The 26620-nt window shown below is 43.0% G+C and overlaps 1 protein-coding gene across 1 annotated transcript in view; it reads right to left on the bottom strand.

Moving 5' to 3' along the window:
• The window catches only part of LOC144823520 (glycophorin-C-like), a 174423-nt gene that overhangs the window by 23847 nt on the left and 123956 nt on the right, over positions 1 to 26620 (bottom strand). The window contains exon 2 of the mRNA XM_078682095.1: positions 15461 to 15505. Within this exon, the coding sequence (XP_078538221.1) occupies positions 15461 to 15505 (45 nt within the window). The remainder of the gene's footprint in view (positions 1 to 15460; positions 15506 to 26620) is intronic.

Here is a 26620-nt window from a genome sequence, read left to right as displayed (position 1 = left end):
GTTTCCTAAATGTGATGTCAAAAACGATTTTGGGGAAAATGAATGGTTTTTACATTTTTGAGTATAATGTGGCGCACAGGTTTAAAAAGTGACGCATCTACCTACATGCGTCACTTTTTAAATATGGCGCAAAAAGGTACATGTTTGGGCTTTCCTGGGGAGCGTAGGTGGTGAGGCTTGTGTCTAAGAGTGCAGTGGACTAGGCTTCATGAAGCCTATGCTTGTACATAGGACCTGTGCTGTGTTTCCTAAATGTGATGTCAAAAACGATTTTGGGGAAAATGAATGGCTTTTAAATTTTTGAGTATAATGTGGCGCAGAGGTTTAAAAAGAGACGCATCTATTTTTTTTTATTTTCCCCAAAATCGTTTATGACATCACATTTAGGAAACACAACACAGGTCCTATGTACAAGCATCTGCCTCACAGCAGGGATAAGACTGAGGCAAACGCTTTCACATGGAGCTTTGCCCATGTGATAGGATTCTGACACCTAAGAAGGAGTGCAGATGAGATGAAGACTGTCCAGGGGAGCACAAAAGGTGAGGCTTGTGTCCAAGAGTGCAGTGGACAGGACTAAACTGGAGTAGTGTGCAAAAAAAAAGAATCTCATTTGTGAGGCCCTGCGTCAGTTTTGCACTGCTGATGTGTCACTTTTTGTGACGCATCGGCGGCATAAAACATGTACCTTTTTTCGCCATATTTTAAAAATGACGCATGTAGGTAGATGCGTCACTTTTTAAACCTCTGCGCCACATTATCCTCAAAAATGTAAAAGCCATTCATTTTCCTCAAAATCTTTTTTGACATCACATTTAGGAAACACAGCACAGGTCCTATGTACAAGCATAGGCTTCATGAAGCCTAGTCCACTGCACTCTTAGACACAAGCCTCACCACCTACGCTCCCCAGGAAAGCCAAAACATGTACCTTTTTGCGCCATATTTAAAAAGTAACGCATGTAGGTAGATGCGTCACTTTTTAAACCTCTGCGCCACATTATACTCAAAAATGTAAAAGCCATTCATTTTCCTCAAAATCGTTTTTGATATCACATTTAGGAAACACAGCACAGGTCTTATGTACAAGCATTCCATGTTACTACTAAAACTTCACAATTTTACAAAATACAATTCCTCTATGCAGTAAAAACTTTTTACCAAGCATTATCAAAAAGCATGACACAAAGCAACATTGAAAAACCACAATTTGCTTCCAAATCTTCTCCATAGAGTATACAAGTCTCTATGTATATTAAATGAATCATAACTCACCTTTACAAATGCTTTAGGAGATTCACAACAGTGTCAGATACACACACCAATATTTCTTTAGCAGAGCAAAAGGTATGTTCTCCAGGCACTGCAAACCTTAATGGCACAGAAAACCTCTAATTCTACACACATATTGCTCATGGTAACCAATCAAAACTCTTCCCTCTATATTTTCAAACCATCACCCTTCCCCCCCTCAGCCCTTTCTACCTGTTACCATAGCAACTCCCTCCTCACTGAGCTCTCAGGTTTAAAAGTTTATTCTACAATGTTGCAAATCACCTCAGCAAGGATGTTTGACCTGCGAATACACCAGCTTATCTGGTGCAATGTTTCTTTAAATGACTTTTTTTTAACCATTCAAATTACTTCTTACACAGAACACAACCATGCACCCTAACTTTCAGTTTTCAACTATCTCAATCTACCAATCATTGCTTGTGATTCAAGAGCACTGAAAGTCTACAGTTTTTTTTGTTGCAAACTCCTATTGTTCCAACTGCCATTTCTTTCCCACACTTCATCTGACTGCACCAGAATCTCCTCTCACCATGTATTCTGTCTGGATTATTGGGCATAGCTATATCCACTGGGCTCAAAGGTATGCAGCTACCAGAAATTTTCACAACCTTGATTTACAAAATGTGAACATTAAATGGATTGGCCAGAGAGGATTAAGAGGTCACCAATTGATTCCATTGGTGAAAACCTTTTTGCATTTGCCACACCCTAACCTCATAATTTTGCACTGTGGTGGAAATGACTTAGGCACTTTGACTGGGGTAGGTCTGGAAATGCTTTTAAAGGACACCTTTGGGCAATTGATGGCACTTTTTCCTCAAACTGCCTTGGTATTTTCCAATATATGCCAAAGGCAGAAATGGAAGTGGTCCAACCAATTTTGTCCACAATTTGAGAAAGCACGGAAACATGTGAATAAATCTGTTTCTGCTTACATGAGAGACTATGGAATGGGTTCAATATACAACAACAACTTGCGTTACAACATGCAAGATATCTACAGAGGAGATGGTGTGCACTTCTCAGATGAGGGGAATAGAATATTCCTTCTGAATTTAAGACTGTGCATTGGTACCTACTTGTAGGTACCTAAATCAGCCACAGAACCCAAAAGCTCTTTTCAGAGCTACCCTACCTCTGATCACTCAAAATAATTATCTTTTTCTAACTTTTTTCACTATTTTTCACTAAAGTACGCTTCCCGGTACGCTCCCCGGTGCGCGTACCGGGCGCTCCCCCCGTGAAAATTTAAAAATAATTTTCTTTTTTTTTGGCCTATATGGGCCTCCTAACACCCCCTCAGAAAACCTAGAGGGTCAGGGAGTGCCTACCGTGCCCCCTTATACCCATTCCCAACGTTGTTTGTCCTCCATTTTCTGACTCAAATGTACCGAAACACAAAATGGAGGACTCCCGTTGCGCTGCCGGTACGCGTACCGGAGCGCGCACCGGGAAGCGCTCCCAAAATTTCAAAAGTTAATTTACATAAAAACCAATGGAGACACTTTCACCAAATATAGAATAGGCCTGTTGGACTTGGCCCTTAGGGCAGGTTCACCCCTAATCTTTTTGCTTTTATTTGTGACCCAGTGTTAGTGATTTTTGGGTCTTGGCGCACTTTTTCCCTGTGCCCCAGAGTAAAGTGCGTGCGTGTAGTATGGCTGGCCTGCCCTCCCATAGGAATGCATGGGGAATGTGTGTGTCCATGTTAGTTCCTGATGTGTGAACTCGTGAGAATGAATGCTGCGCAATGGTATGTGCGGCTTGTATGTGTCTAGAAGGGAAGTGCTACTTCTGGACATTGATGTATGTGTGCAGTGAGGGTGCTGGAGCGTGATTGGCTGGAGCTGGCTGGCATGCCAAGCTCCAGGAAGTCTGGATGGGTCTGCCCGGTGGTGAGTGTGAGATCAGCATGAGTGATGTGTGGGAGGAGTGCACCTGGGTCCTGGATGGGCTGGGTTTTTCCCCACACAATGCTGGCTCCGCCCCCCTGTGGTTTGTCTAACGACCCAAGCCTCCCCAGTGAATGAAAGGGGTGGTTGGGCCATCAAGGGTACTCCCAAGCCAGCTGCAACTGGTTTCCCCCCACCCTGCACCCTGAAACAAAGGATTTCTCTGTATAAAAATGGAGCTGTGTCCCCACAGAAGTTGTTCTACTTTTGGATCCTTGCCAGAGGGGGCTGTTGTTGCTGCTGGGGCCAGGAGGACCGCCACTTGGCTTGTCTCCCTGCCTGGAGACCCAGTGTGCTGGCTCTGGCCCTGCCTTGCCCCCCTGCCTGCCTCCAGACCCTGCTGGAGCTTTGCTTTTGGCCAGAGCGCCTAGAAGCGCTTTATTCCTCCCCTCAGCGCTGGGAGCGCTTTGCTTATATTTCTAGCGCTGTGAGCGCTTTATTTTGTCCCTGAAGCGCTGGGGAGCGCTTTTTGTGCAGCCGGTGCCCACCCGGCATCTGCCCGTTTTATTTTGCCGATTTTCAGCATAGCGAGTGCCTACCTCGCTTTATATTTAATTTAAAGGCCGGTGCCTACCCGGCATTGCCCCATGGTGTTTTGATATTTACGAGCCGGTGCCCACCCGGCATTGCCCCATGATCACCGCCGCAAGCCCCGGAGCCGTGAAAACTGTTGCCGGGCCGCTGCCTACTGCGACCCGGAAGTCCCGCCTCCTGACCCCCAGGGCCGCGCTGCCATTGGCGGCCCCAGCGGAAGTCAGGCGGAGGGCAGCGAGACGAAGTCAGGCGGGAGACGCAAGAAGCAGCCTGTAGCGTCTCTGCGAGGCTCCCGAGTGAAGGGGAGCCCCGCCCGCGGCCCCTGCAGCGCCGCCCAGAGAGGAGCAGCGCGAGAGGAGCCGTCCTGCAGCCCCAGACAGCCGGTGAGTGTCAGGAAGGGAGGGGCGCCGGGACACATTGTCGGTGTCCGCCCCCCCCCCCTCTGCCCGGTAGCGCGAGTTCGCGCTAGTTTCTAGAGTGAAGCCACGAGGGCTTCAAAGGGGGCATTTCCTGTTTACGAGCCTTGCGAGGCTCGATTGCCGGCACCCCTGTTTCGCGAGCCCTGAGAGGCTCGAGGCCAGTGCTTTGTTCGTGAGCCTGTGAGGCTCTTGGGGGCATTTGCTCTTGCTCTGGGTCCCCCGTGAGGTACTCCATCGTGCCTGCCATTGGGCTGACGAGTCCCGAGAGACTCGAGGGGCCAGGTCATCGTTCTTGGAGCCTGCGAGGCTCAGACCCGGCCCTATCGTTCTTTTGAGCCCCAAGAGGCTCTCCAGTTGTCCCTGGGTCCCCCGTGAGGGACCCCCCTTGCCTAGTGAGGCAGAGTTCTTGTTCTAGAGCCCAGAGAGGCTCACCAGTGCCACAGTGGTGGTTCTTGAGCCCACAAGGCTCCAACGTTGCCCAGCATTATTTACAACTGTCCAGCACTTAGTGGACAGTTGCTACGTTTAGGCTTTGTGTTCTTGGCTGCCTGCGCAGCCTTCCCTGACATTGAGACTCAGGGCATTTCAGCCCCTTGCGAGGCCAGTTGGCCTGGGGGACAATTCTAGTGTTGTGCTACGTGCACCCTGCGCAATTTATGATTTACTGCTTATGTGATTTCTGCGCAAAAGTTCTACCTGCACCTCTGAATGTGTTTTAATGTTTCATGTGCAATTGTCTATGTTATTACCTTTGCTAAAAGTGACCTGCTTAGGTGATTCTTTATGTTTTATTCCCCTTTGCTAAAAGTGACCTGCTTAGAGGAATGTTTGTTGTTACCTTTGCTAAAAGTGACCTGCTTAGGTAATTGTTTATGTTTTATCCCCTTTGCTAAAAGTGACCTGCTTAGAGGATTGTTTATGTTATTACCTTTGCTAAAAGTGACCTGCTTAGGTGATTCCTTATGCTTTTATTTCCCTTTGCTAAATGTGACTTGCTTAGGTGATTATTTTAGGTTTCCTTCCCTTTGCTAAATGTGACTTGCTTAGGTGATGGTTTTCCTTCCATAGGTCCTGATGATAAGGTCCTAGTTCCCTGCGTGATTTCCCTACAGTGTTTAGGGTGGCGTAGGAGGTATTTACCCTTTACCAGTAGTTACTGGTTGTATGCTACATTTACTATTTCTGTGTTACAGTCATTATATGTTTATGTGCTAAGTGTTATACCTACAAGTGCTATTTCTAAAAGTGCATTCCCCTGACAGTGGTCCAGGTGGCCCTGTCTTGTACATAATCCCTTGTAAATCTTGCCCGTGCCTGTTGGCACATTGTAAAGTGTGTGTGTTATCTAATGTGTTTTTATTATTATAATACAAAGGCTATTTTTGATATAACCTTGTGTGGAGTTTCCTTTGTGGTGGGCCTAGGGTGTTGTCGCTGGGGTGCGCGCGCAAACACTTTACACATCGCCTCTGAGATTAGCCTTGCTGCTCGAGTCACGTTACCTAGAGTGTGAGCAGGGGTTATCTTGGTGTGTAACTCCCTTGCCCTGACTTAGAAATGGTGATCCCTGACTGACTTTGGCATGAGCCTTGGCCGGCCGGGGGTTCCGTTTCTAACAAGGCCATACTACATACCAGTCCCTACCATTTTCCCAAATTTGGTGGAATTCCATTGAGCCATTTGAGCTGTAGCACTGTCTAAATATCCTGAGGTAAATTACATGACAAAAACACATCTGAAGTGTTAGGATTTACAACCAATTAAAATGTTACTTTCATTTTCTACTTTTTTTCCCTGACATTTGATTGGTTATGTACATGAATATAAATGAAAAATGAGAGGGAAACACGGCCATTTTGACTACAACTACCTGAGGTACATCTTGAAAGGATTTTCACATTTTTTCTTCTCCACCTCTCTCTAAAGTAAGTTGATAATTTGTAAGGGGCACTTTAAGTTAATTTGTAAAAACGTTTTCTGATAATTATTTACTGTCCCTCTGCTATAGTTATAGATAGAGATAGGCTCCTCTGTTATATTTATTGATTGACTTAGGCTTCTCTGCTATAAATATGAATTTACTTACGCTTCTTCACAGGCACTTTTTTTTATTTCTACTTCCTGCCTGTTACCATACACTACCCAAAGTTAACTTAACTGTTAAAAAAACAGAACTACCTGTCTGAACTTAAACACAACACTGCCCTAAATCTACTGATATAGTTATTTTTTATGCAATTTACAGCAAAAAAATGGAAGGGAAGCAAGAAAATATCAATATTTCCTTCGAGATTACATCTGAGGAGATTCTAAATGAAGATTTTTTGGATGAAGATTTTATGGATCAGTCTTTGGATGAACAATTTATCGTATGTTTACAAGACATATAAACATGCATGTTTGAGGAGATTCCAGATGATGTAATGCTGGAAGTTTTATTGAACTATGAAAATTCTGACCAATAAATTTTTATTTAATAATTAAAAATTGTTTGAGACATTATTCATTTTTATATCTAATTCATGAAGTACTACCAAAATAATTATGTTTATATTATAGTATAAAGTGAAACCTACAATATACTGTGCAAGTTTAAAACATCATAAGGGAGCAGGGTAGACTACCCATGATCCCGTATGTCTTCTCAGGGAGTACTTAAAGGATCTGTTTCTGCTTTCCTGACAGACTATGATCTGGATTCCATATACCACAATAACTTCTGTAACAACATGCAAATTATCTACAGAGGAGACGGTGTACATTGAATTTAAAACTCTACATTGGTACCTACATGTTGGTACTTAAATCACCCACACAACACATCAACTCTATTCCGAGCTACCCTACCTCTAAGCACTTTAAATTATCATTTTACTGTTTCACTGAGTTTTCCCCATGTGTGGGGGGGGGAGTGTGTGTGGGGGATGGTGGGGTGTGTCTGTGAGGTGTGTGTGTGTATGTGTCTGGGGGGGTGAGGTGTATAGGTGTATGTAGGTGTATGGGGTATGTGGGTATTGGTGGGGGTGTGGGTGTGTGTGTGGGTGTGTGGGGTGTTTGAGTGTAGGTGGAGGTGTGGGTGTGTGTGTGAGGTGTGTGGGTGTGGGGGGTATGTGTGTAGGATATGTGTGTATGTGTGGGATGTGTGGGTGTGTCGGTGAGGTGTGTGTGTGTGTGGGGGGGAGGTGTGTGTGTGGGATGTGTGGGGTGTGTCTGTGAGGTATCTGTGTGTGCGTGTGTGTGTTGGGGGGTGAGGTGTGTGTGTGAGTGTAGGTGTGTGGGATGTGTGGGTGTGGATGTGTAAGGTGTCGGTGTGGGAGTGTGGGGTGTTTGGGTGTGGGTGGAGGTGTGCGTGTGTGAGGTGTGTGTGGGGAGTGTGTGGGTGTGGGGGTGTGGGGTTGTGTGGGTGTGCGTGGGACGTACTTGTAGGTACCTAAATCAGCCACAGAACCTAAAAGCTCTTTTCAGAGCTACCCTACCTCTAATCACTCAAAATGATTATTTTACACTACTATTTTCACTATTTTTCACCAAAGTACGCTCCCTGGTACGCTCCCCGGTGCGCGTACTGGGCGCTCCCCCTGCGAAAATTGCATTTTTTTCTTTTTTTTTTTTACCCGAGGGACCCTTTTATGGCCCCCACATCAAACCTAGGGGGTCAGGGGAGGTGTACCCTGCCCCCTTTTGGTCATTTTCCCCTTTGTTTTTCACCACCTCTTGTGTCTCGATCCTACCGAGACACAAGTTGGCGGCCGCTGCGGACTGTTTCGAATGTTTACAGACACCCGAAAGCCAATCAGCTTTCCGTGCGCAAGTCGCGTGGCGCGCCCGGAGCGCTCCCCGGTGCGCGTACCGGGGCGCACTTACAGATATATAAAATTTTTTGAACCTAAATTACTCAAAATCCTCTGGAGCACATATCTTGAGACATAGCAAAGGCACATCGGGCTACCAGTCCCTACAATTTTGCCAAGTTTGGTGAAAATCCATTCAGCCATTCGAGCTAAAAGTGCGACAGACCGCCCTATGGAAATTAACATGGGGAAAACACGTTTTGGGACCCCCCTTTTATCTCGGCCCCGCTTGATGAATCCCCCCAAACTTTCAGGGAAGGACCGGAGCGCCGCGAGGCAAAGTTGCTGAAAAATTCAGGCAGATTCCTCAACCGGCGCCAAAGTTATTCCCAATAGAATGTTGCGATTTCCCTATGGAAATCAATCCTAACTATAACTACCTACTGGCGACCGCCAGTAGGTAATATACATATAATTTGTCTGTATGGTTATTGGTATTTGTGCTGCACTTTGTTGTTACTACAGCCTGCCTCAGTGACTTCATTGGCACAAGATCACAGTGACTAGATTGGAGAATGTAGCGGTGGAGTGTTCTATGGACTGACAGCTGCGAGGCAGACTGGAGATAGACAGCGGTGGAGGTGCGAGGCTTCTCGTGTAAGAATAAATCATCTAAATTATGCAAGTCTCAGCCTCGTTTGTAAGAACCCTACATAATTTACGGCGACAAGGATGGCTCAAGAAGAAGCCCTAACCACTATTTCAAGGTACAATACATATTACATCTTTCTCGCAAGTGCAATTTGCACAGGCAGCAAATCCGGTCTATTGGAACACTTCAGACAGCAAATCATGTATTTTGGAAACTTAGGGAGCCTTTCTACAGACGTCCTTTCTGCTGATTTTAGACTCGTTTAATGGATTTACATAGCGCTGCCAGTCAAATGAAGTTGGGTGAAGGAGGATATCACGATTGCAGAAAGAGGCTTTGTTTGTAATTGAAGGTAGTTTCATGTAATCATTTTATTGTTTAAGCAAGTATTGCGTGTTGCTGGTGTGGCATGTGAACATAATTTATTTATGTATTTTTTTGGGGGAGGGGGTTATTTGATACTTTGCGAGCCTAACATTCATTGTACTTTGTGGATTTTGAAATGCTTTCAGTGTTCTACAGAAGCGGTTCTTTGTTTACCTGCACTTGAGTTAGGGAGCGCAATCGTCCTAGAATACAGCCATTCTTCGTTTCTGGGCATCGATAGTAGAGAAAGGCGGGGCTGGCATCGGCCCTGCCGCAAGTATGGGGGGCGCACCGTCGCTTCACAATGACGGTGTGAGCGCGCCTTAAGCACTGATTGGACCCCGGGTCCCCTAGTGACCTCGAAGTGATTGAATCACTTCCGGGTCACTGGGGAGCAAAGGCCAGGCCGGTTAGAACCGGCTTGGCAGGAAAGGGGTTAAAAGGCCAGGGAGCGCGGGAGTCTGCCTCTTTGACTCGGTGCTCCTCGGCCTGCCCCTCCAGCCTCTAGAAGGCTGTAATTCTTTTTTCAGTTTTTTCTCCTTTGCAGGTGTGCATTTGCAGGGAGGAATCCACATTGCGTTTGGAGGCTCAATGACGTCAGGAGGAGGAGTCAGGAAACCGATGGAAGGCACTCAAGCTGTCGTCATCCTATGGTATTTATTGGTATTTGTAAATAGTTTAGATTTATTTAATAATTAATTTATTAAATATTTTTAAATGTTAATTGATTTAAAAGTATGCTATTTTTAACTTCTACGCTATATAACACTTTCCCTACTGTTGCACTCTCTGGAGTTGGAATTGTAATGTTTACCCCTACGCTATCCAACACTTTCCCTACTGTTGCACTCTCTGGAGTTGGAATAGTAATTTTTACCCCTACGCTATCCAACACTTTCCCTACTGTTGCACTCTCTGGAGTTGGAATAGTAATTTTTACCCCTACGCTATCCAACACTTTCCCTACTGTTGCACTCTCTGGAGTTGGAATAGTAGTTTTTACCCCTACGCTATCCAACACTTTCTCTACTGTTGCACTCTTTGGAGTGGGAATAGTAATTTTTACCCTTACACTATCCAACATTTTCCTTACTGTTGTTTTTTTTGGAGTTGTATTCCCTCCGTTTTTAATATTTTTTGTATTGTTTTAGTTAATGTAGTATTTAATTCATTTTAAAAATGTTAAAACTAAATTTATTTTTTTAATTTGTTTTGCATAATTATTTAATTTTTATTTGTTATTATTTTATGTGTATAGATGAATTTGTAATTTATAATATTTATAATTATTTATAAGATATTAAAATAATTATTATAATTGATTATTAAGTATCTATATTACATATATGTATATGTTTAATACATTTTTTATTACATTGTGTATATTACTTATTCATTTTAAATATTATAAAATATTTTTAACTATGTTTATTATATATTGTAAGTATTATTTACTTCAATTTACATATTTTTGTTAATTCAAAAAAACGATATTTTTAAAAAAACGATATTTTTAACATCAATATATTTTTTTTCGATATTTTTGTACTTACCATGTTGTAGATAGGATGTCGATATTGTTGACATCGATATTTTTGCTCCAATATTCTTGTAGGTTGATATTTTGTCTTTCTATATTTTGTCAGACGTTCAACTGGAATGTCTTTGGACAGTCTGAGAAGCAATAAGGGAGGATATCGTCTGTGCCTGGCCTATCTGCACTCCAAGGTCACAAAGAAGCAAAGATTTGATTGGAGAAGTCATGGAAAATCACCGGTATGCTGGAAAAGTGGAATAATTTGTCACGTGATCCATTTAGGAGGGGACTGAATTAGTCCTTTTTGTATTGTACGCAGGGACAGAAAAATCAGACTTCTAGATTTTCGGAGGAGGAGCATCTTAAGAGCGAGCTCCATAGATTTAAGCTATTTGACCCATTTGACCTGAGTACTTCTAAGGAAGTCTACACGTGCTGACACCTTTGAAAACTAAAATGGGGGAACCAGCTAGAACCATCAATTATGCTTCCTTTCCTGATGAAAGGGGATTTGGATTCCGCCTCGATATTGGGTTGTGTATTATTCTTGGAGTTCATTGTTTTGTGTCTCTTTTCCGAATCAATTATATGTGTAGATTTGGCTCTGTATTAAATTTCCTGTACCTATATTCACTGATTTTGCGGTGTGTCTAAATCCAGTTATTTTTGGCCTTATAATAAAAATCCATAAATGAAATTCAGAGTTAGTGGTCTTTACAGCATGACTACAATATAAGTATAAATGTAATGTGTTTCTTCCCCTCAACAACTTTCCGCAGACAAATAAAAGACCGTCATAGCTGAACTTGGATAGTAAGGAAAGGCCCGAAGTTTGGCTTAATCACTCCTGATACAGCAACATATATGCCTGGTACATAAGACTTTGTAAGGTGGGGGTGCCTTGGCCATGCAGGTCAAAACCGTTGGGATATTTTGGAGATACCCTTCGGTCAGCAACATAATTCCAACTGTGATAAAATAGACTTGCCAGTTCTCACCAATCCCCTCAAACCAGACCACCCCCCGCCCAAAATGTATACAGAGCTTATCTCTGTCCGGATTGAAATGAAGGATTTTAAATGATTCTGACATGCTGCTTTTAAAACACGTTTTAACGAGGAACATTTTAAAATAATTTGTATGCCTGTTTTAAGGGCATTTTTCTGAAAAAACAACAACTCACTGATGTTGATGATGATGATTCTTTTAACATCTTAAGTTTAGTTTTTCGCGTTATTCAGTTCAGGGTTTCTGCAGTGCTGCTCTGCGAGGGCCAACAGTGGATGGAAGGTTGAATCTATCTTTCAAGGAATTAGACTCACAACCTGCCTGAAACCGTGTACATCAATGATTGCGAATAGCTCACTGTCCCATCCTGCTGTGAGTAGTAATTAGCTCACTAAGCCATCCTGATGTGTGCAAGACATGTCACGGTTGCAGGCAGTGGTGGGACTACTTGTACTCTATTCCTGCTGACCTCTCACTCATTATTATTGTAACAGTACCATGCATGAACATTTTTTTTGTGTTCAGAAAGTGAGATCTATGTGCAAGGCATATAGTTGGCCAGCATTTCAGGAACAGCTTTTGCCCACGGTCCTAGTTTTAGTGGAGGAGGCTGATTTCTGCAAGTTCTGCTAGATGGTGGCTCACAGCTGCACACAAAAAACTGTGAATAGAGGCAGTCTCATGCACACTGTTACAGACCCATAGTACAGTTGCCTTCTCCTGGTGGATAGTGAGCACTGATGCCATGTTAGCTTCATCAGTTTTGCTCCTCAGTGGGGGTTTCTGTGCAGGATTTGGTGTAAGTAGCAGTGGAATGTCTGTTGTATTCGTTATGACAGTGACGGCATCTGGGCATTCTTGTGAAACGCCCAATGCGTAGGAAATAAATGAAGTCCCTGTTTCTTCTCTTCCCATCTAATGCCGTTCTTGTTTATTCGTCCCCATCTGCCCTGAACCTGTTTCTACTAGCCTCACCCGCCACCCACTGTTTCTTCTCCTCCCCAAATCCACAACATCCATTTATTCTCCCCTCTCCCAACAGACAAAAAAAAAAAACATTATGATGTGGCCGGTGCTGGCTGCTTCATATTTTTTTTTACCATCCTGAGCGCCACTAATGAGCATGCCCTTGCATTCGCCACCTCAACCCACTTCCCATATACTATCCCCACTGGACAGCCAAAGCTAATAGCTCGCCTATAGGTGAGACCTATTGGCTTTGCCAATGTTTGTTCCTCTATTGCATCAGGTAGTTGGCTGCTGACTAACCCTGGGCGTAGTACGGGAAGTAGCGCTACATGTAGCTACGCGAAGTGCACTTCGCACTAGGCAAGCTATGCGCAGGTACGCGAACTGCGTAGTGCACTGTGCAAAATGCTATCCGCATTGATTGCACAGTGCTGGATGCTTGTCCGCGCTGTGCAATCGTTGCAAACCGCATCTTGCACAGTGCAAGCGGTCGTTTTCTGCCGCTCGAGAGTAGATTTGTACTCGAGCAGCAGCTTTCTCAACGCGGACTGGTAGTTTCACATCGCAAGCGGTCACAAGCATACGCGACCACTCGCAATGAGAAACCTGACCTCTCGCGTTGAGAATCTCGCCAGGAGGTTTATTTTCCACGCTCGCCATCGGCAACTTGATGTTGCTGATCGCGAACGAGGAAAAAGTCTCGCCGGGATGTTATTTTGCTCGATCGCGGTCGCCAACTTGATGTTGAGGGCCGCGAGCAAGCAAAAAATGCCCGCTACGCGTTTTTGCACTGTGCTACGTGCAATTTGCGTAGCGCGTAGTTGCGCAAACTACGCAAACTATGCAAGCGTAGCGTTGTCCTACGCCCATGGTTACTGCTGACACATTTTGGGTGGTTTCTGTTGTTTATTTGCCTTCATCAAGATTCTGAGGGACTATAGGTTGTCCATCGGTTTTGCCTCATGGTATTATGTGATTTAAAAAAATGCAACTTTGTGTATTTAACATGCATTAATTTTAGGAGCAGTGTTTAATTTTTTATCTTGAAATATGTGACTGTTGGTGGTAGGTGTATGATCGACTTGCTATAATGCATTTTCTGAAAAGCTATGCTTCATCATTGCACAATCTGTTGAGCTTTACCTAACTGACACAAGTATGGTTAACTTTTCTTTGGTGTGTGCAGCCATGTATTTGCTTCAAGGTGTTTACTGGTCCATCCTTGTATTATTGCCGATTGGGCATAATTCCTAACTTTCCATTATCTACCTTCTGGTATTTGTGCAGCATAAGCTGCTAGAATGCATTAACAACATGCTGTTTTGAACTGTAGTTCATCTATTCTCAACTACCTCCATGTCTGTATGCTTGCTACCCCCACTCCATTTCATCTCAACTATTTTTTTTTTAATATCTTCCCCTGCATTTTACTTGTACCAACTTTTATCTACATTTTTGCTTTCTGTGTATTGTCTTTAACTGTATGCATGTCCTGCCCCTAACCATTACATATAAATCTTCATTAATGTGTACCTGTTCGTAGTGTATGCACATTTGACTGTCCCTACTGCCTTGCACGTTGTGCATCAAATTTCGGTGTTGTCTGAATGTCAATGATGGAAAACTGTTCCCATGTGTGTATGCTTTGGTGTCAATAAGAATTATGGACGATCCTGCAAAACCCAACTTGACGGCTGGGTTTCTAATACTTACCGATACAGTCTGTTTTTTTATAATGCAGAACCAGTGCCATACATCAGGAAGTGGGCATCTTTCTATACTCCTAGCAGAAAATTAAGATCTTCTCATCTTCGACTGATGATGGTGCCTAGGTTTTTCCGCTCGCGGCTCGTCTCTGGAATGGGCTGCCCACTACACTTAGACAATTGGAAGATTTAGGGCTCTTCAGGAAACAACTTAAAACATGGTTATTCCTTGATCAATCTATCTAGAGAGTCTGCCGTGAAATGTTTTTTGCACGCTCAGCTTAACGCCGGGACACTCTATTGAGTAGCTGTGCGCTTTATGTAAATGTAAATGTACATGTATTTATATAGCGCAAATCACCGACACGGTATCTAAGCGCTTGCTTAGGGAACCCGTCCTGGTATTCCCCTGTGAGATACCCCGGCAGGGTATCCACAAGGTGAAAGCCAGGCATCCCGCCGCGAGGGGCCGTAGTGGAGATTAAGCAAGCTATTGCCCAGAGTCGCAGAGTGTGACCCCGTGAGTCGAGTAGGCACAGGAGCGAGAATTTTAGAGCCCGAGACCCGCCGAGGCGGGAATCGAACCCTGGTCCACCGCCGATCTCAGTTTCCCGGTCTGCCGCCTCTAACCACTGAGCCACACTTCTTCACTTAATAAATAATTAAATAACATAACATAAGACTCGTTTCAAGATGACAAACTTTATGACATGCAGAGAGTAATCAGATCGAATTACAAAACCGAGGTATACTCATAGGAAATGGCATTGATTATCGGGAAAGTAAGTGAGTTGACATAATGACGAGAAAAACATTCATAATGAGGTAAATAAACTATAGGAACACATAGAAAAAAGAGGGAAATAAAGAGTTGGAAAAAAAGCCACTGTTAGTCTACCTTTACTAGTCAACCTTTGGGATTTATGTCTGTAGCTCAAGGAAGTGTTACTTCACCTTTCACTTATAGCTTATCTGATTGTTTTCTAGCCATAGGACTTTAGGAAGCTGTTCAATGCTATGTTACAGTCACTCATTCCGAGTGGGTCCACTTGACAGGTATGTCTGCATATGATACCCCTATACACATTTTCCTTAAAATCTTGATTAATGGTAATAGTACTTCCTACTGCTTACCTCCCATCCCTCAACTTGCCAATTAATTCTGTTTCTTGGGCCCTATAAAATATGTTGGTACATGCTCTACATAAGAAAATGAAACAAAATACGTACCTCCAATGACCGCTGCATCACCCCTGTCAGCATTGTTGGCATCAGCTACAAACAGACAAAAAAAACACACATGTTAATATGATTACAAGAGGCAGGAAAAAGATCAAGTATAGCAAATTGTGATGTATTAGTTTTCGTTCATTTTGGAATATGTATATATAAGCAAAGACTTAACATATTTGATATTCTATTTTTTTCTGAATATCGGCATCAAAAGAGTACTTTGAATTTCATACAAACTTAATGCCATGGACAAAGAAAGTGTAGGGGTGGGCGATATGTTAATAGCAACTGCTTAGGAAGCACTTAGATCATGGGTATTCACTAACCGTTGAGGGTGCACCAAGTCAAATGTTCAGTGTAACCAATGAGCACCTTTATTGTGCCTGTACACGTCTATGTAACTGTCCTTGCATTTAAAGGCATACACCAAGTCTCACTGTTCTAAAGGGTAAATGGGTTCAAAATCCTATTTCTATATTATATTATTAAGTTCATAAAAATGAAACCATGCGCCATAACTTTCAAAAGGTTTATTGAATAAGAAAGAAACCACAAATAAGATGCCAGATCTAACTCTGCACTCACATACGAGACATCAGTCAGAAACATACTTATCAGAAGTGTCTAAACGAAAAGGTGATTTGTATAATATTCCCCTCGTATCCAGGGCTTCAGATTTCGTTGGGAAGTTTTCCAGTTATGCACACAAGTATTCCATCGTTTCTGGTGACAATTAACTATGTTTCCAGTAAGCCTGAGGATATTTCTGGTCAAGTTAGTTGACAGAGAAACAGAGGTAGGGGAATGTAAATATATCTCAGGGGTCACTTGTGCATTTATTTTGAATATTAAATATTTGATATTGTGTTTTCATGTTTTTTATTTTAGCCTTGAAAAGTTGAGGAACTCGAGATACTCGTCTGCAGTTTTGATGATTGATTGGAAACTGAACCATGTAAGATATTATTGAACTAACTTGTGATCTTTGAATCCTGAAGAATCCAAGCCACTCTTCTAGAGATGACTGCGTTATTGTAGAATTTGGCGAAGTTGTAAACTGCTTTAGTTTAGGTCTGGTACAGGCTACTTTAAGTTAAAAAATATAGAATTAAAGATTAATAAGCTAATGGGCCTGATTTAGAGTTTGGTGGATGGGATACTTCGTCATAAACGTGACAGACATCCCATCCGCCGTATTACAAATGCATTTAATTCAATGGCACTTGGTAAAAGACATATGGGATATCCAGTTCGCTTGTTGAGGAATATCCCATTCGCCAAACTCAAATTCAGGCCCTTAATCTCCTTTATTTATATAAAGGTTAGATGGCAAGCACCCTCCTAATTTATGGTGGATAATTAAGCTTACTTCCAGACTCCCACACAGGCTATTTTGATCATATTGTTCAATATCGAAACTGAGGTTGATCTGGTGAAGCAACTCCAGAGTTTTCAAAATGGAGAATCTCACCCAATGCACTCGAAAGGATTATGGAAGGATAATGTGGGCAATTCGATTTAGAAGGGAAAGTTGTGGGAGATCTGCGGCCACTAAATCTTTTTCACTATGCCAACAGTAGAACTGGAGAGAGTGACGCCAATTAAAATTTTTAGATCTTGTGCAATACAGTCTGCTGTTTAGTAGCTAAAAAGGCAGCCCTCCAAGGTATTTTTCTACTGTCAAGCACCAATTAACCACACTAAGCAGGGAAACAGTATATTAAGAGAGTGTTTCACTGAACACCCAGCTGGACTTTTCGCTTGCACGAACTGTCGCTCTTCAAGAGCTCACTTGAACATTCTACTAGAACCTTTGAGCTCGTGGACAGCTCGTGACTCACGGACAGCCCGCAGATGTCACAAGCTCAACATGCCAGTATGACACATCACACTTCTCCCTCTGTTAACAATGATTGTCAGATTTCTACAGATAAAGTCCTAAATAGCAACATAGGCAAATGCAACAAAACAACATATTCAAATATATTAGAAAATGCAGCAACAAACAAGTTCCGAGCATACCTTTTAGTAACAAAGTATGACAAATGAATTAACAAAGTCCTCTAGATAAACAGGAGGTTTCTATATCCACACACTTCTCCTTTGTGCATTTTGTTCACTTTGAGCAACACATTCATCAACCCTTCCTTTATCAAATTGTACATGTGTCTTGAAATATATCTCTCTCTCTCTCATATGTATACCAATTTCCAGTGGAATTGACCATAACAACACAATTTAAATTCCACACCCTTTCATCATCAATGTTCAGAGTATTTTTACAGTTTGATGACTTTGTATACATTTGTAAACTGTGACCAAGGTGCACAACCTACTGCTGCTTTTATTCTCACACAATCACCCACCTTAGCCACCATATTCTTTACATTCATTTGCTCATCATACCTCTGCTTTCTCTACTCCTGTTTCACTATTTAACCATTTCTCCAATCACCAATAATTAAATCTTTTACACCCTTATTCCATAGCATCAAACTGGGACACAAAACAGTACTAGGTGTCCTACCTTTAAATTATCCAAAAAGAATCTTCCCTGTTGATGAATGAGGAGTCATCCAATAAGCTGTGATTCTTTCCTGTAAAGTTTGTTTCCAATCTAATCCATTAGCTTTAGCTAACTGAATACTTTCTTTTAGAGTTTTAATAACTCTCTCAATGGCACACTAAGTCACAGTGGAGTAGTGTGGCTCACTGCTTAGAGGCGGCAGGCCCGAGAGCAGAAGTCGGCCCGGGACCAGGGTTCAATTACCGTCGTGGCAGGGTCGTGGGCCTTGGTCAGCGGACTCGATAATTCTCGCTTCGGTGCTTACTCTAATCAGGGGTTCCACTCGGCAACTCTGGGCATTAGCTTGCCTAATCTCCGCAACGGCCCCACCAATTCCGGGGATGCCTGGCTCCACCTTGGGGACTCCCAGCAAGGGACCATCCCACAGGGAAAGCCAGGACGGGTTCACCAGAGTTATACAGCGCCAGGAAACCTATGGACGGGTAGCAGTGTGCTTTACAAGCTCAAAAAAAAAAAAAAAGGCTGATATACTGCACATTTCTTGTGTACCTCCTCCAAAAATCTCTCAAATGTATTTGAGCAAAACTGAGGGCCATTATCTATTAAAATCGAGCTGTGGAAACCATCGCTTTTAAAAATGTCATTCAGAAAACGTAAGATACTCCTAGTTGTAATATCGAAAACACACTTAACTTCTACCTACCTTGATTATAAATCAAGCAACACAATAAAACACTGTGTACTTTGCTCACCATACAAAAGTCCTATTAAATGAAATTTCATCCCATGGATGTTTTGGTAACTCCCTCACTACCGTTGATATGGTATTGGTCCTAAGTATCTTGTTGCTCAGATTACATTCTACACACTCCCAAACAACCCTTTCCACTGCCACATCAATACCAGGCCACCATAAGTAGGATCTAAACCTTTCCTTTATCTCTGCTATACCCAGATGCCCTACATGAGCCAACTCAATTACTCTGTCTCTAAGAGAACTTGGAGGAATAAATTGTGTCCCTCTTAATAAAATTTCTTTTATTTCTTTATTTACTGTTAGTTCATCTTTCCTTGATTCCCAGATCTTTCCTAATGTACACCAATTACTTTTCGTTTTAAGTTCTTTAATGACTGCACTTAACACTTCTTCATCCACAAGTGCCAATTTCCATTCTTCTTCTGTAATCACTTCATCAGTCACACCCACATAGCTTCAATTCATCTTCAAATTCTAACTCTAGTTCCCCACCATCTTCTATCGCCCCCATTGACTGGTTCAACTAGTCTGGTCAGGTAGTCTGCAGACTGATTTGTGATACCAGGAACATATTCCAGTATACAATCAAAATCCTGTAGAGAAACTATCCATCTCTTTAATCTTGAAAAGATCTTAGTGGTTTACGATCCATTTGCAAGGTGACTGACATTCCCCACACCAAGTTTGTTTAAAGCACAGTAAATCGCTATGGCTTCTCTCTTGATGTCTGAATTGTTTTTTATTCAGAATCCCTTAAACTCCTGGAAATACACATGATTTATTGTTCCTTGCCTTCTCTCCTCTGAACTAACATATCTCCTATACCCTTTGTGCTTACATAAGTAGTCACAAATATTTTATTTCCAGATACAAGTCTACAAAACAGGTGCCTTAACCAAATCCTTCTTGATGGATTGAAATTCCTGTGCTCATTCTTCAGTCCATAAAAAGTCTGTTTGTAAGCTTTCTTAACTAAACTGATTTTTCTGAAAATGTTTTGATAAATTTGCTATAATGTACTATTCCTATAAAGGAAATGAACTCATCCTTGTTACTTGGTTCTTGCAAATTAAAAATGGTATCAACAAATTTTTTCGTAGGCGATATCAAACCCTATGTCCAATGTAATTACACTCTGATAATCCAAACTGGCATTTATCATTCTTCAATGTTAATCCTGCCTCCGCCAACTGATTTAACACTTCAAAAACTTCACCATCATGCTCTTCCTTACTAGTCCCAAAAATCAACAAGTCATCTTGATATCAATGCACACCAACAACCTCTTCAAGTACCTTACCCTACACTCTCTGGGGCCAATATAAATAGAAAAGCATTCCCTTGTACTTGAATGCACCAAATGGTGTTATAAAGGCCGTCAAGTTTGGGAAGCCTCGTCTAGCTCCACTTGATGGTATGCAAACGCTAGGTCTAATGTTGTAAAATACTTAACCCCCTCAAGTGTCATGATCATCTCATCAATGTTTGGTAACAGACACTTATCAACCACCACATCATAATTTAATGCCCTTAGATCCACACATAACGTTATGGCCCCACTCACTTTTTTCGCAACCAAAATAAGAACCAACCACACTGTGGCTTCCACCGGCTCAATCAGTCCATTTTTCTCCAAGTCTTTCAACTCCTTTACAACACTCTCCTGTATGCATACTGGGATACGTCTTACTTTTGCCATTACCGGAATTGCTCTTCTTTTCAACGTTATATGATGTTTGTACCCAGCTAAACAACCTAGGGAATTCCTGAACAATTTACTGAAACGTTGTTCATATTCAAATTCTTATGAGAGATGGATTGAATTTGCACTAGCGGATCTGCATTTGGGTTCAATTTAACACCGAATTGTCGTTGGTCACTCTATTAATTCATCTCGTTTAAGTGATACATACTCTTTTCCTGTAGTCATGCAATTTCCTTATTTCAATGTCATTTCAAAATAACCCAACATATCAATGGGAATTCCACCATACCCCCGGTAGTTATATCCATATCAAGTAATGTTACTTTCCCTTAAAACTCTCTTGCAAATATTGATTTTGATACTATTGTCAATTGCAAACATGAATCAAATCACATTTGTACTACAGACTCACCAATTTTCACCATTTCACTGGGATGATGGCTCTTGTTTCCCATCTTTATCTCTCCTACCTGAAATATCACTTCCTATGTAACCTCATTCACCTCTTTTGCTACCATTCGTCTTACATTTTTACTATTGCCACATTTACAGAAATGTCCTTTCTTCTTGCATGTGATAGAAATCACACGCAAAGCTTAGCAGCTAACAGAATTGGCACTGTGTCTTATCCAACCACCTCTAAAACATTCTCCAGAGAATCATTTGGTAATATCTCAGCTATCTTTCTTTTCCCTTTCAATTACACTAACTTCATTCACTATCTAGTTTCTCCTTGTCTTGCTCCATCAATTCTTCAACGTATTTTACAATGTGCTCCACCCTTTTCGATACATTAATACTCTTCTCAAGAGGAGGCTCATCTTTGAAACATAGTTCCTCACAAATTTTGTCACTGCTACATTTTAATCAAGAACTGGTCTCTAATCTTTTCCTCCAATGCCACTCCATATTTGCAAGTGGAGGCTAGTTTTCTTAAACAAGTGCGAATATTCCTTCACCATTTTTTCGTGACCTGAGCCCTCAGACTAAAATATTATCTCTCCATTATAGTTCTTGTTTTAGGAAGATAAGGCTTATCAAGTTCTAACATATTTATTTCACATTCGTTTAAATTACATTCCTCTTCAGAAGACAAATCTGGTAAGTTCCTCAAGTATTTACTGACCCTCACCGCTAAGACAGTGCAACAAAAGTGCATTCTTCCATTCTGCACTAAGATTTGTGCCGCACACCCTTGCATATTCCCACACATTTTCTTTCACTTGCTCCACCACAAGTTCGCCAGGGCTACACGAAAGACAATTGGGCCAGCGTTACATTCTGTATTGTCAGGTGCGCCTATCACCATTTACACTCTTATGACAGGCAAAGTTGTGCCAGCAAATCCTCTAACTCTTTATTTGGCTGGTGAGCCTCTCACTGTTTACCCTCCAATCTTCAAGTGACAGGCAAAGAATCAATAATAAAGTGAGCCTATCACTGACGATGCAGTAAGTGTGTTAATACAGCTTCTATACAAAATAGTGTGCCTTTCACTGTCTTTGTCAGATTTCAAAGGCATCAACACTGTTGTACAACACAGAAATGGTGTGTGTATCACTGTCTTTATCAGGGCTCATAGGCATCCAAAGAAGAACTTCTTTCACTTTTATACAACAATGGTGTGCCTGTCACCGTTTTTAACAGGACTCACAGGCAAACAAAAAAGCTGTTTTCTACTGTGATTCTTAATTACACTGCCATCAACACAATCTACTGCTCACACGTTGAATCGGGGCTGCAGCTTTAATTTAATTCAAAGCTAAATGCAGCGGAGCTGTCTTTTTCCGATGGAAATAGCCCCTATACAACTTTGAAAAGAGACGCTACTCCACTAAAACAAACTGGACCTTTCAACTGGGCGACGGCATTCTACACGTGATGAGGAACCAAGTAAGCACAGCGGAGCAGTCTTTTTCTGATGGAAAACCCCCCTATATCGCTTTGAAAAGAGACCCTACTCCATTAAAAGGAACTGAACTTTTCGACTACGCAACAGAATCTACAGTTGATGAGGAAGCAAGAGAGACATTCTCTAAACTTTTCTGCATGCCCAGTTCAAAAATTAGGCGAAGACATGAGCAAGCTGTCCAAACCGCCCTTGAGCCAAAATATACCCTAAACACCAATCTAAATGGCAGTACAAGACAGTGTGGTACCGCTGGATTATTCCTGTAAAATCACCCGATCCAACCTCGAAGGAAGTTACAGTAAGCAAATTCTTATTTAGCCCCACTTAATGTTTGCTTTACACGGAGGTTCCTTCCTCAAATAGTCCCCACAATCTTCTCACCTGCAGGTCTCTAACATATAGTGGCTACCAACCATCATAGCTACTTTATCCTTTGGGGTGTTCCTCTCTCCCTTCGATCGGATCCCATCCTCTGTCGCCAGTGTCAAGTACCAATGCACCACATTAGGCAGGGAACGGGTTTATTAAGACAGTGCTTCTTTGAACACCCTAGTTGGACTTTTCCCTTGTACCAACTATTGCTCTTCAAGAGCTTCCTTCAACATTCTACTAAAACCTTTCAGCTCGTGGCTCACAGGCAGCCCACAGATTTCTCAATGTGCCAGTATGATACATCAGATACTGTACTATAAAAATGTTGATATCTTTAAGAGTGGCCCCTAACTGATACATCAGGTACAGTACTATAAAAAATTTGACATCTTTAAGGGTAGCTCCAAAATGGTTGCAACAGGTCAGAGAGTATCTTCTTACTAGGATGCTGTAGGTTACCTTAAATGTTTTTATGGCCTCTGTGGTGACACCTCTGTAGGAGGATGGATATCTGACTATGGTTCCCCCAACTTTTTGCCTAGTGTTTAGCTGGTTTTCGACTTAGTTGGCCTGGGATCCTGCTATTCAGGGCCCCAGACTATCTGCTCTCACTGTAAAATGGACTCCATGTACCTTAGGTACATCTCCAATTGGATATTGGGTCACCTTATGAGCCCCTGTATAATGTACCATGGGTACCCAGGGCATAGGTGCATCCAAGGCTAACCAGGGGCTGCAGCATGTATTATGCCACCCCTTGCTGGCCATCCAAACTGACACAACTGGCTGATCACTCAGCTGGGGCAAGGTCGTGTAATCACCTCTTGCTTAGGTATAGTATTCCTATACCTACCATTATATATAGACACATATATACCTATAAGTCACTCCTATGGCAGGCCTTAACAATCCTGAAGGCAGAGTGCTTGGTTTTATGTGAGATGAGGCTCTAGCATGAGCTGAGCCTGTCTTCAGCTTTCTGAACCATGTCCTTATAGCTGTTCTATGATATAGCCATACCATATACTCTTAAGTGCATTATAATCCACGCGGTTAAATGCTAACTCTGGTTTGGCTTTATCAAAACATGTCGTGTAAGGTGTCATACGCTTTGGAATACTACCCCCTCGCCAGTTCTGGCGACGGGGGTAGCATTCCACCCTTCTAGAGGGAGAAGAATTGTTGTTCCTGTTAATCCCAGTTAAAGTTAACCAGAGCCTCAGCATCACAAAATGGATGCTGCTGCCACAGACACAAGTCAGACATCCTGCTGCTGGGAGTCCTTCCAGCGAGGGAGGCTTGGACAATAGGTTTCCTGTCTTGGGAGGTGCTAGCACCACCCCAGACAGGCCATAGTGTATTGGGGCAGGGAGGGCTGAATGAAATGAGACATTGCCTGGGGCACACAAGGTGTACCATGCATAGCCCGGTTCAAACCAGTTGCTGGGGCACTCCAGCCCCAGCTCTGGTGCGAAACTGGACAAAGGGAAAGGGGTGTAGCCACCCCCTTCCCTGGTCCCACCCATAGGAGGGACCTAGCAGGTAATCCAGCCCCTCAGATTAGTATATAGGTAGGAGCTGAGTCAAGAGACTTTAGATTTATCCTGAACTGAAACCTGAAATGAAACTCTGGACCTTCGACATTCTACTGCAACTAGAAGACTGAAGAATCTCCCTTGTGGTCAAGGAGTGACCACCCCGTGCAAACAGGCACCATCCAGCGATCTGCGATTTACTTTGGCGACGCTCCTGCCGGAGCCCGAGCACAGAGTCCGACGAGAACCAGACTTCCAGACTTCTTTGACCCCGATCCACAGCCACAGCAAAGCTGAGACCCCTGGAGGCGACGAGAGACGTGGGACTGGTCATCTTGAATGACCTTCTCTTTGCTACTTGTGCAGCTTCTGAGGCATCCTCCAAGTTGTGCATTGGGGATTGAGAAGCCCCAGCCCCGAGCACCTTCTGCACCGACGCACAGCCCTCCACACTCCACGAGTGCCACGTGGGGCCTGCTGGTGTTTTTGTGCTCGACGCGTCTGTCCGGTTACTTGCCTGTTGGCTAGTGGCCTGTGACGACGAACCTTTGAATCTGAACTGCCTGCCTGGTTGCTCCAGGTGGGCCCCTGCTTCCCTGCAAAGGAGAAGCCCCCTAGACCTTGCTGGTATAACCCGAAGCGAATATTCGAGTCCTGCGTGGGTTGCATTTGCCAAGGCTTGTTGACTCCAATCCGGAAGCCGACACCTCCAACAGCGAGAGCCTTCGTGGGACAGTCCGTATCCAGCTCCTGGTCGTCGTCGACGCCTCCTGGTCCACGTGGCTGCAGAGTCAAGCTTCACGACATCACCTGATTGCTTCGCGACATCACCTGGTTCCTTCCTGGTCACTGGCTAGTGACCCAGACTCTGTCACCTCTGCTTTCAGGTACTCTTCATCCTCGATCCGCCCTTGGATCCAACCAGACACTTCTCTCCTGGTCGCCTGCAGCATCTTTTTACAGGTCTCCATAGGAATCAGCGACAAAACCCGACACAACTTGACATCTATGCACCTGGCTCCTGTGGGTGAGGTAACGCGGGCACTCCGGTGCTCCTGTAGGTATTGACTATCCTAGTGTCCTAGTTTTCAGTGGCTTTCTCCTAGTACATCCGGAAGTGTCCTAAAAGAACTAGTTTCTAACTCTTACGTTCCCATTATTTCCCTATGGTAACTCGCGTGTGTGAATAGACACTGCAAACGCATCCCGCGGGCCTCCTGCTCCCTTACTCTTGTTAGCTCAGCATAGCCCCAGCGATTCCCTAGGCCTATCCTGTGTTTGTGACGTGGTTCTTATACCACTATTTTAGTATATGGTTTTACGTGCCACTAGGGCTCTACTGTATATTGTGCAACTTATTGTATGATAATTAAGTAACTTGTTATGTGCTTTGTCCTCTGACCTCATAAAGAGTTCAGAGGGGTTGTGTTTATAATAAATACATATATATTTTATATATAACCTGTGTGGTGTCCTTTCATGTGGTATTCAAAGGGTTACATATGGTAAAACAGCTTGCTTCACATGCTCTCTGAAGTTTTAGCCTAAGACTGCTTTGTCCATGCTACCTCTAGGATAGCTGGTCTATAAGGTTGACTTTACAACCATCACCATAAGGTTGTTTGGACTGGTGCAAGGTGCTCACCAGAATAGTGAATATCATATACCAGGCCAACTTCTCACAACCTACCTCCTGAAAACAACATTTAGCTGGGTTATCTTAGCCCTCATTGAGTAGAGGAGGGCGCGCCTTTACTTGAGCTGGCTGTTAAGGCTGGCAGTCATGCCAGGGGATTGAAGTCACAGTGAAGCAAAGTTGGAGGAGGAATCATTGCTTCAGTCACATCTGTCTATCCATTTAGTGTTCACTGTCTGCTACTGCGAGGCAACTAAGAAGTATCCCAAGCAAACAAGACCTCTTTGGATTCAATAACCTGCATCTCTCATGTTGAAAGTCCAGAGCACACAGGGTTCCTCACCTGCTGGTGCACCACAGCGCACCACAGTCCCACACATTAGCCATTCACTGAGTCTGTGATACCAGAAGTGAGGACCTAGTTCAGCATTTGCCTTTAGAACTGGCAACCCACTTGTCAGGGCCTTGTGGAACGTTAAAGCCCCCAGATCCGAATTTCGGCATTGTAAGAAACTGCTCCCAAGAAGACTACCCATGAACCCACTCTTGGATTCATTTTAAGGTCATGTACCATCACACCTTTGAAAGTGAACCAGTTTTCAATGCTTTTTAAATCACATGGTCAACTGCCTGACACATTCAATTACCAGCCCAGCTGATTAATTTGTTCCTGGAGGACTATGCCTACACAGCACCTGCGTTCATCATGCGAA

Source organism: Lissotriton helveticus, chromosome 3_1 (assembly GCF_964261635.1).
Source record: "Lissotriton helveticus chromosome 3_1, aLisHel1.1, whole genome shotgun sequence".
In the NCBI taxonomy this organism is placed as follows: Eukaryota; Metazoa; Chordata; class Amphibia; order Caudata; family Salamandridae; genus Lissotriton; species Lissotriton helveticus.
The sequence above is the reverse complement of the archived record's forward strand: the minus strand, read 5'-3'. Positions and strand labels throughout refer to the sequence as shown.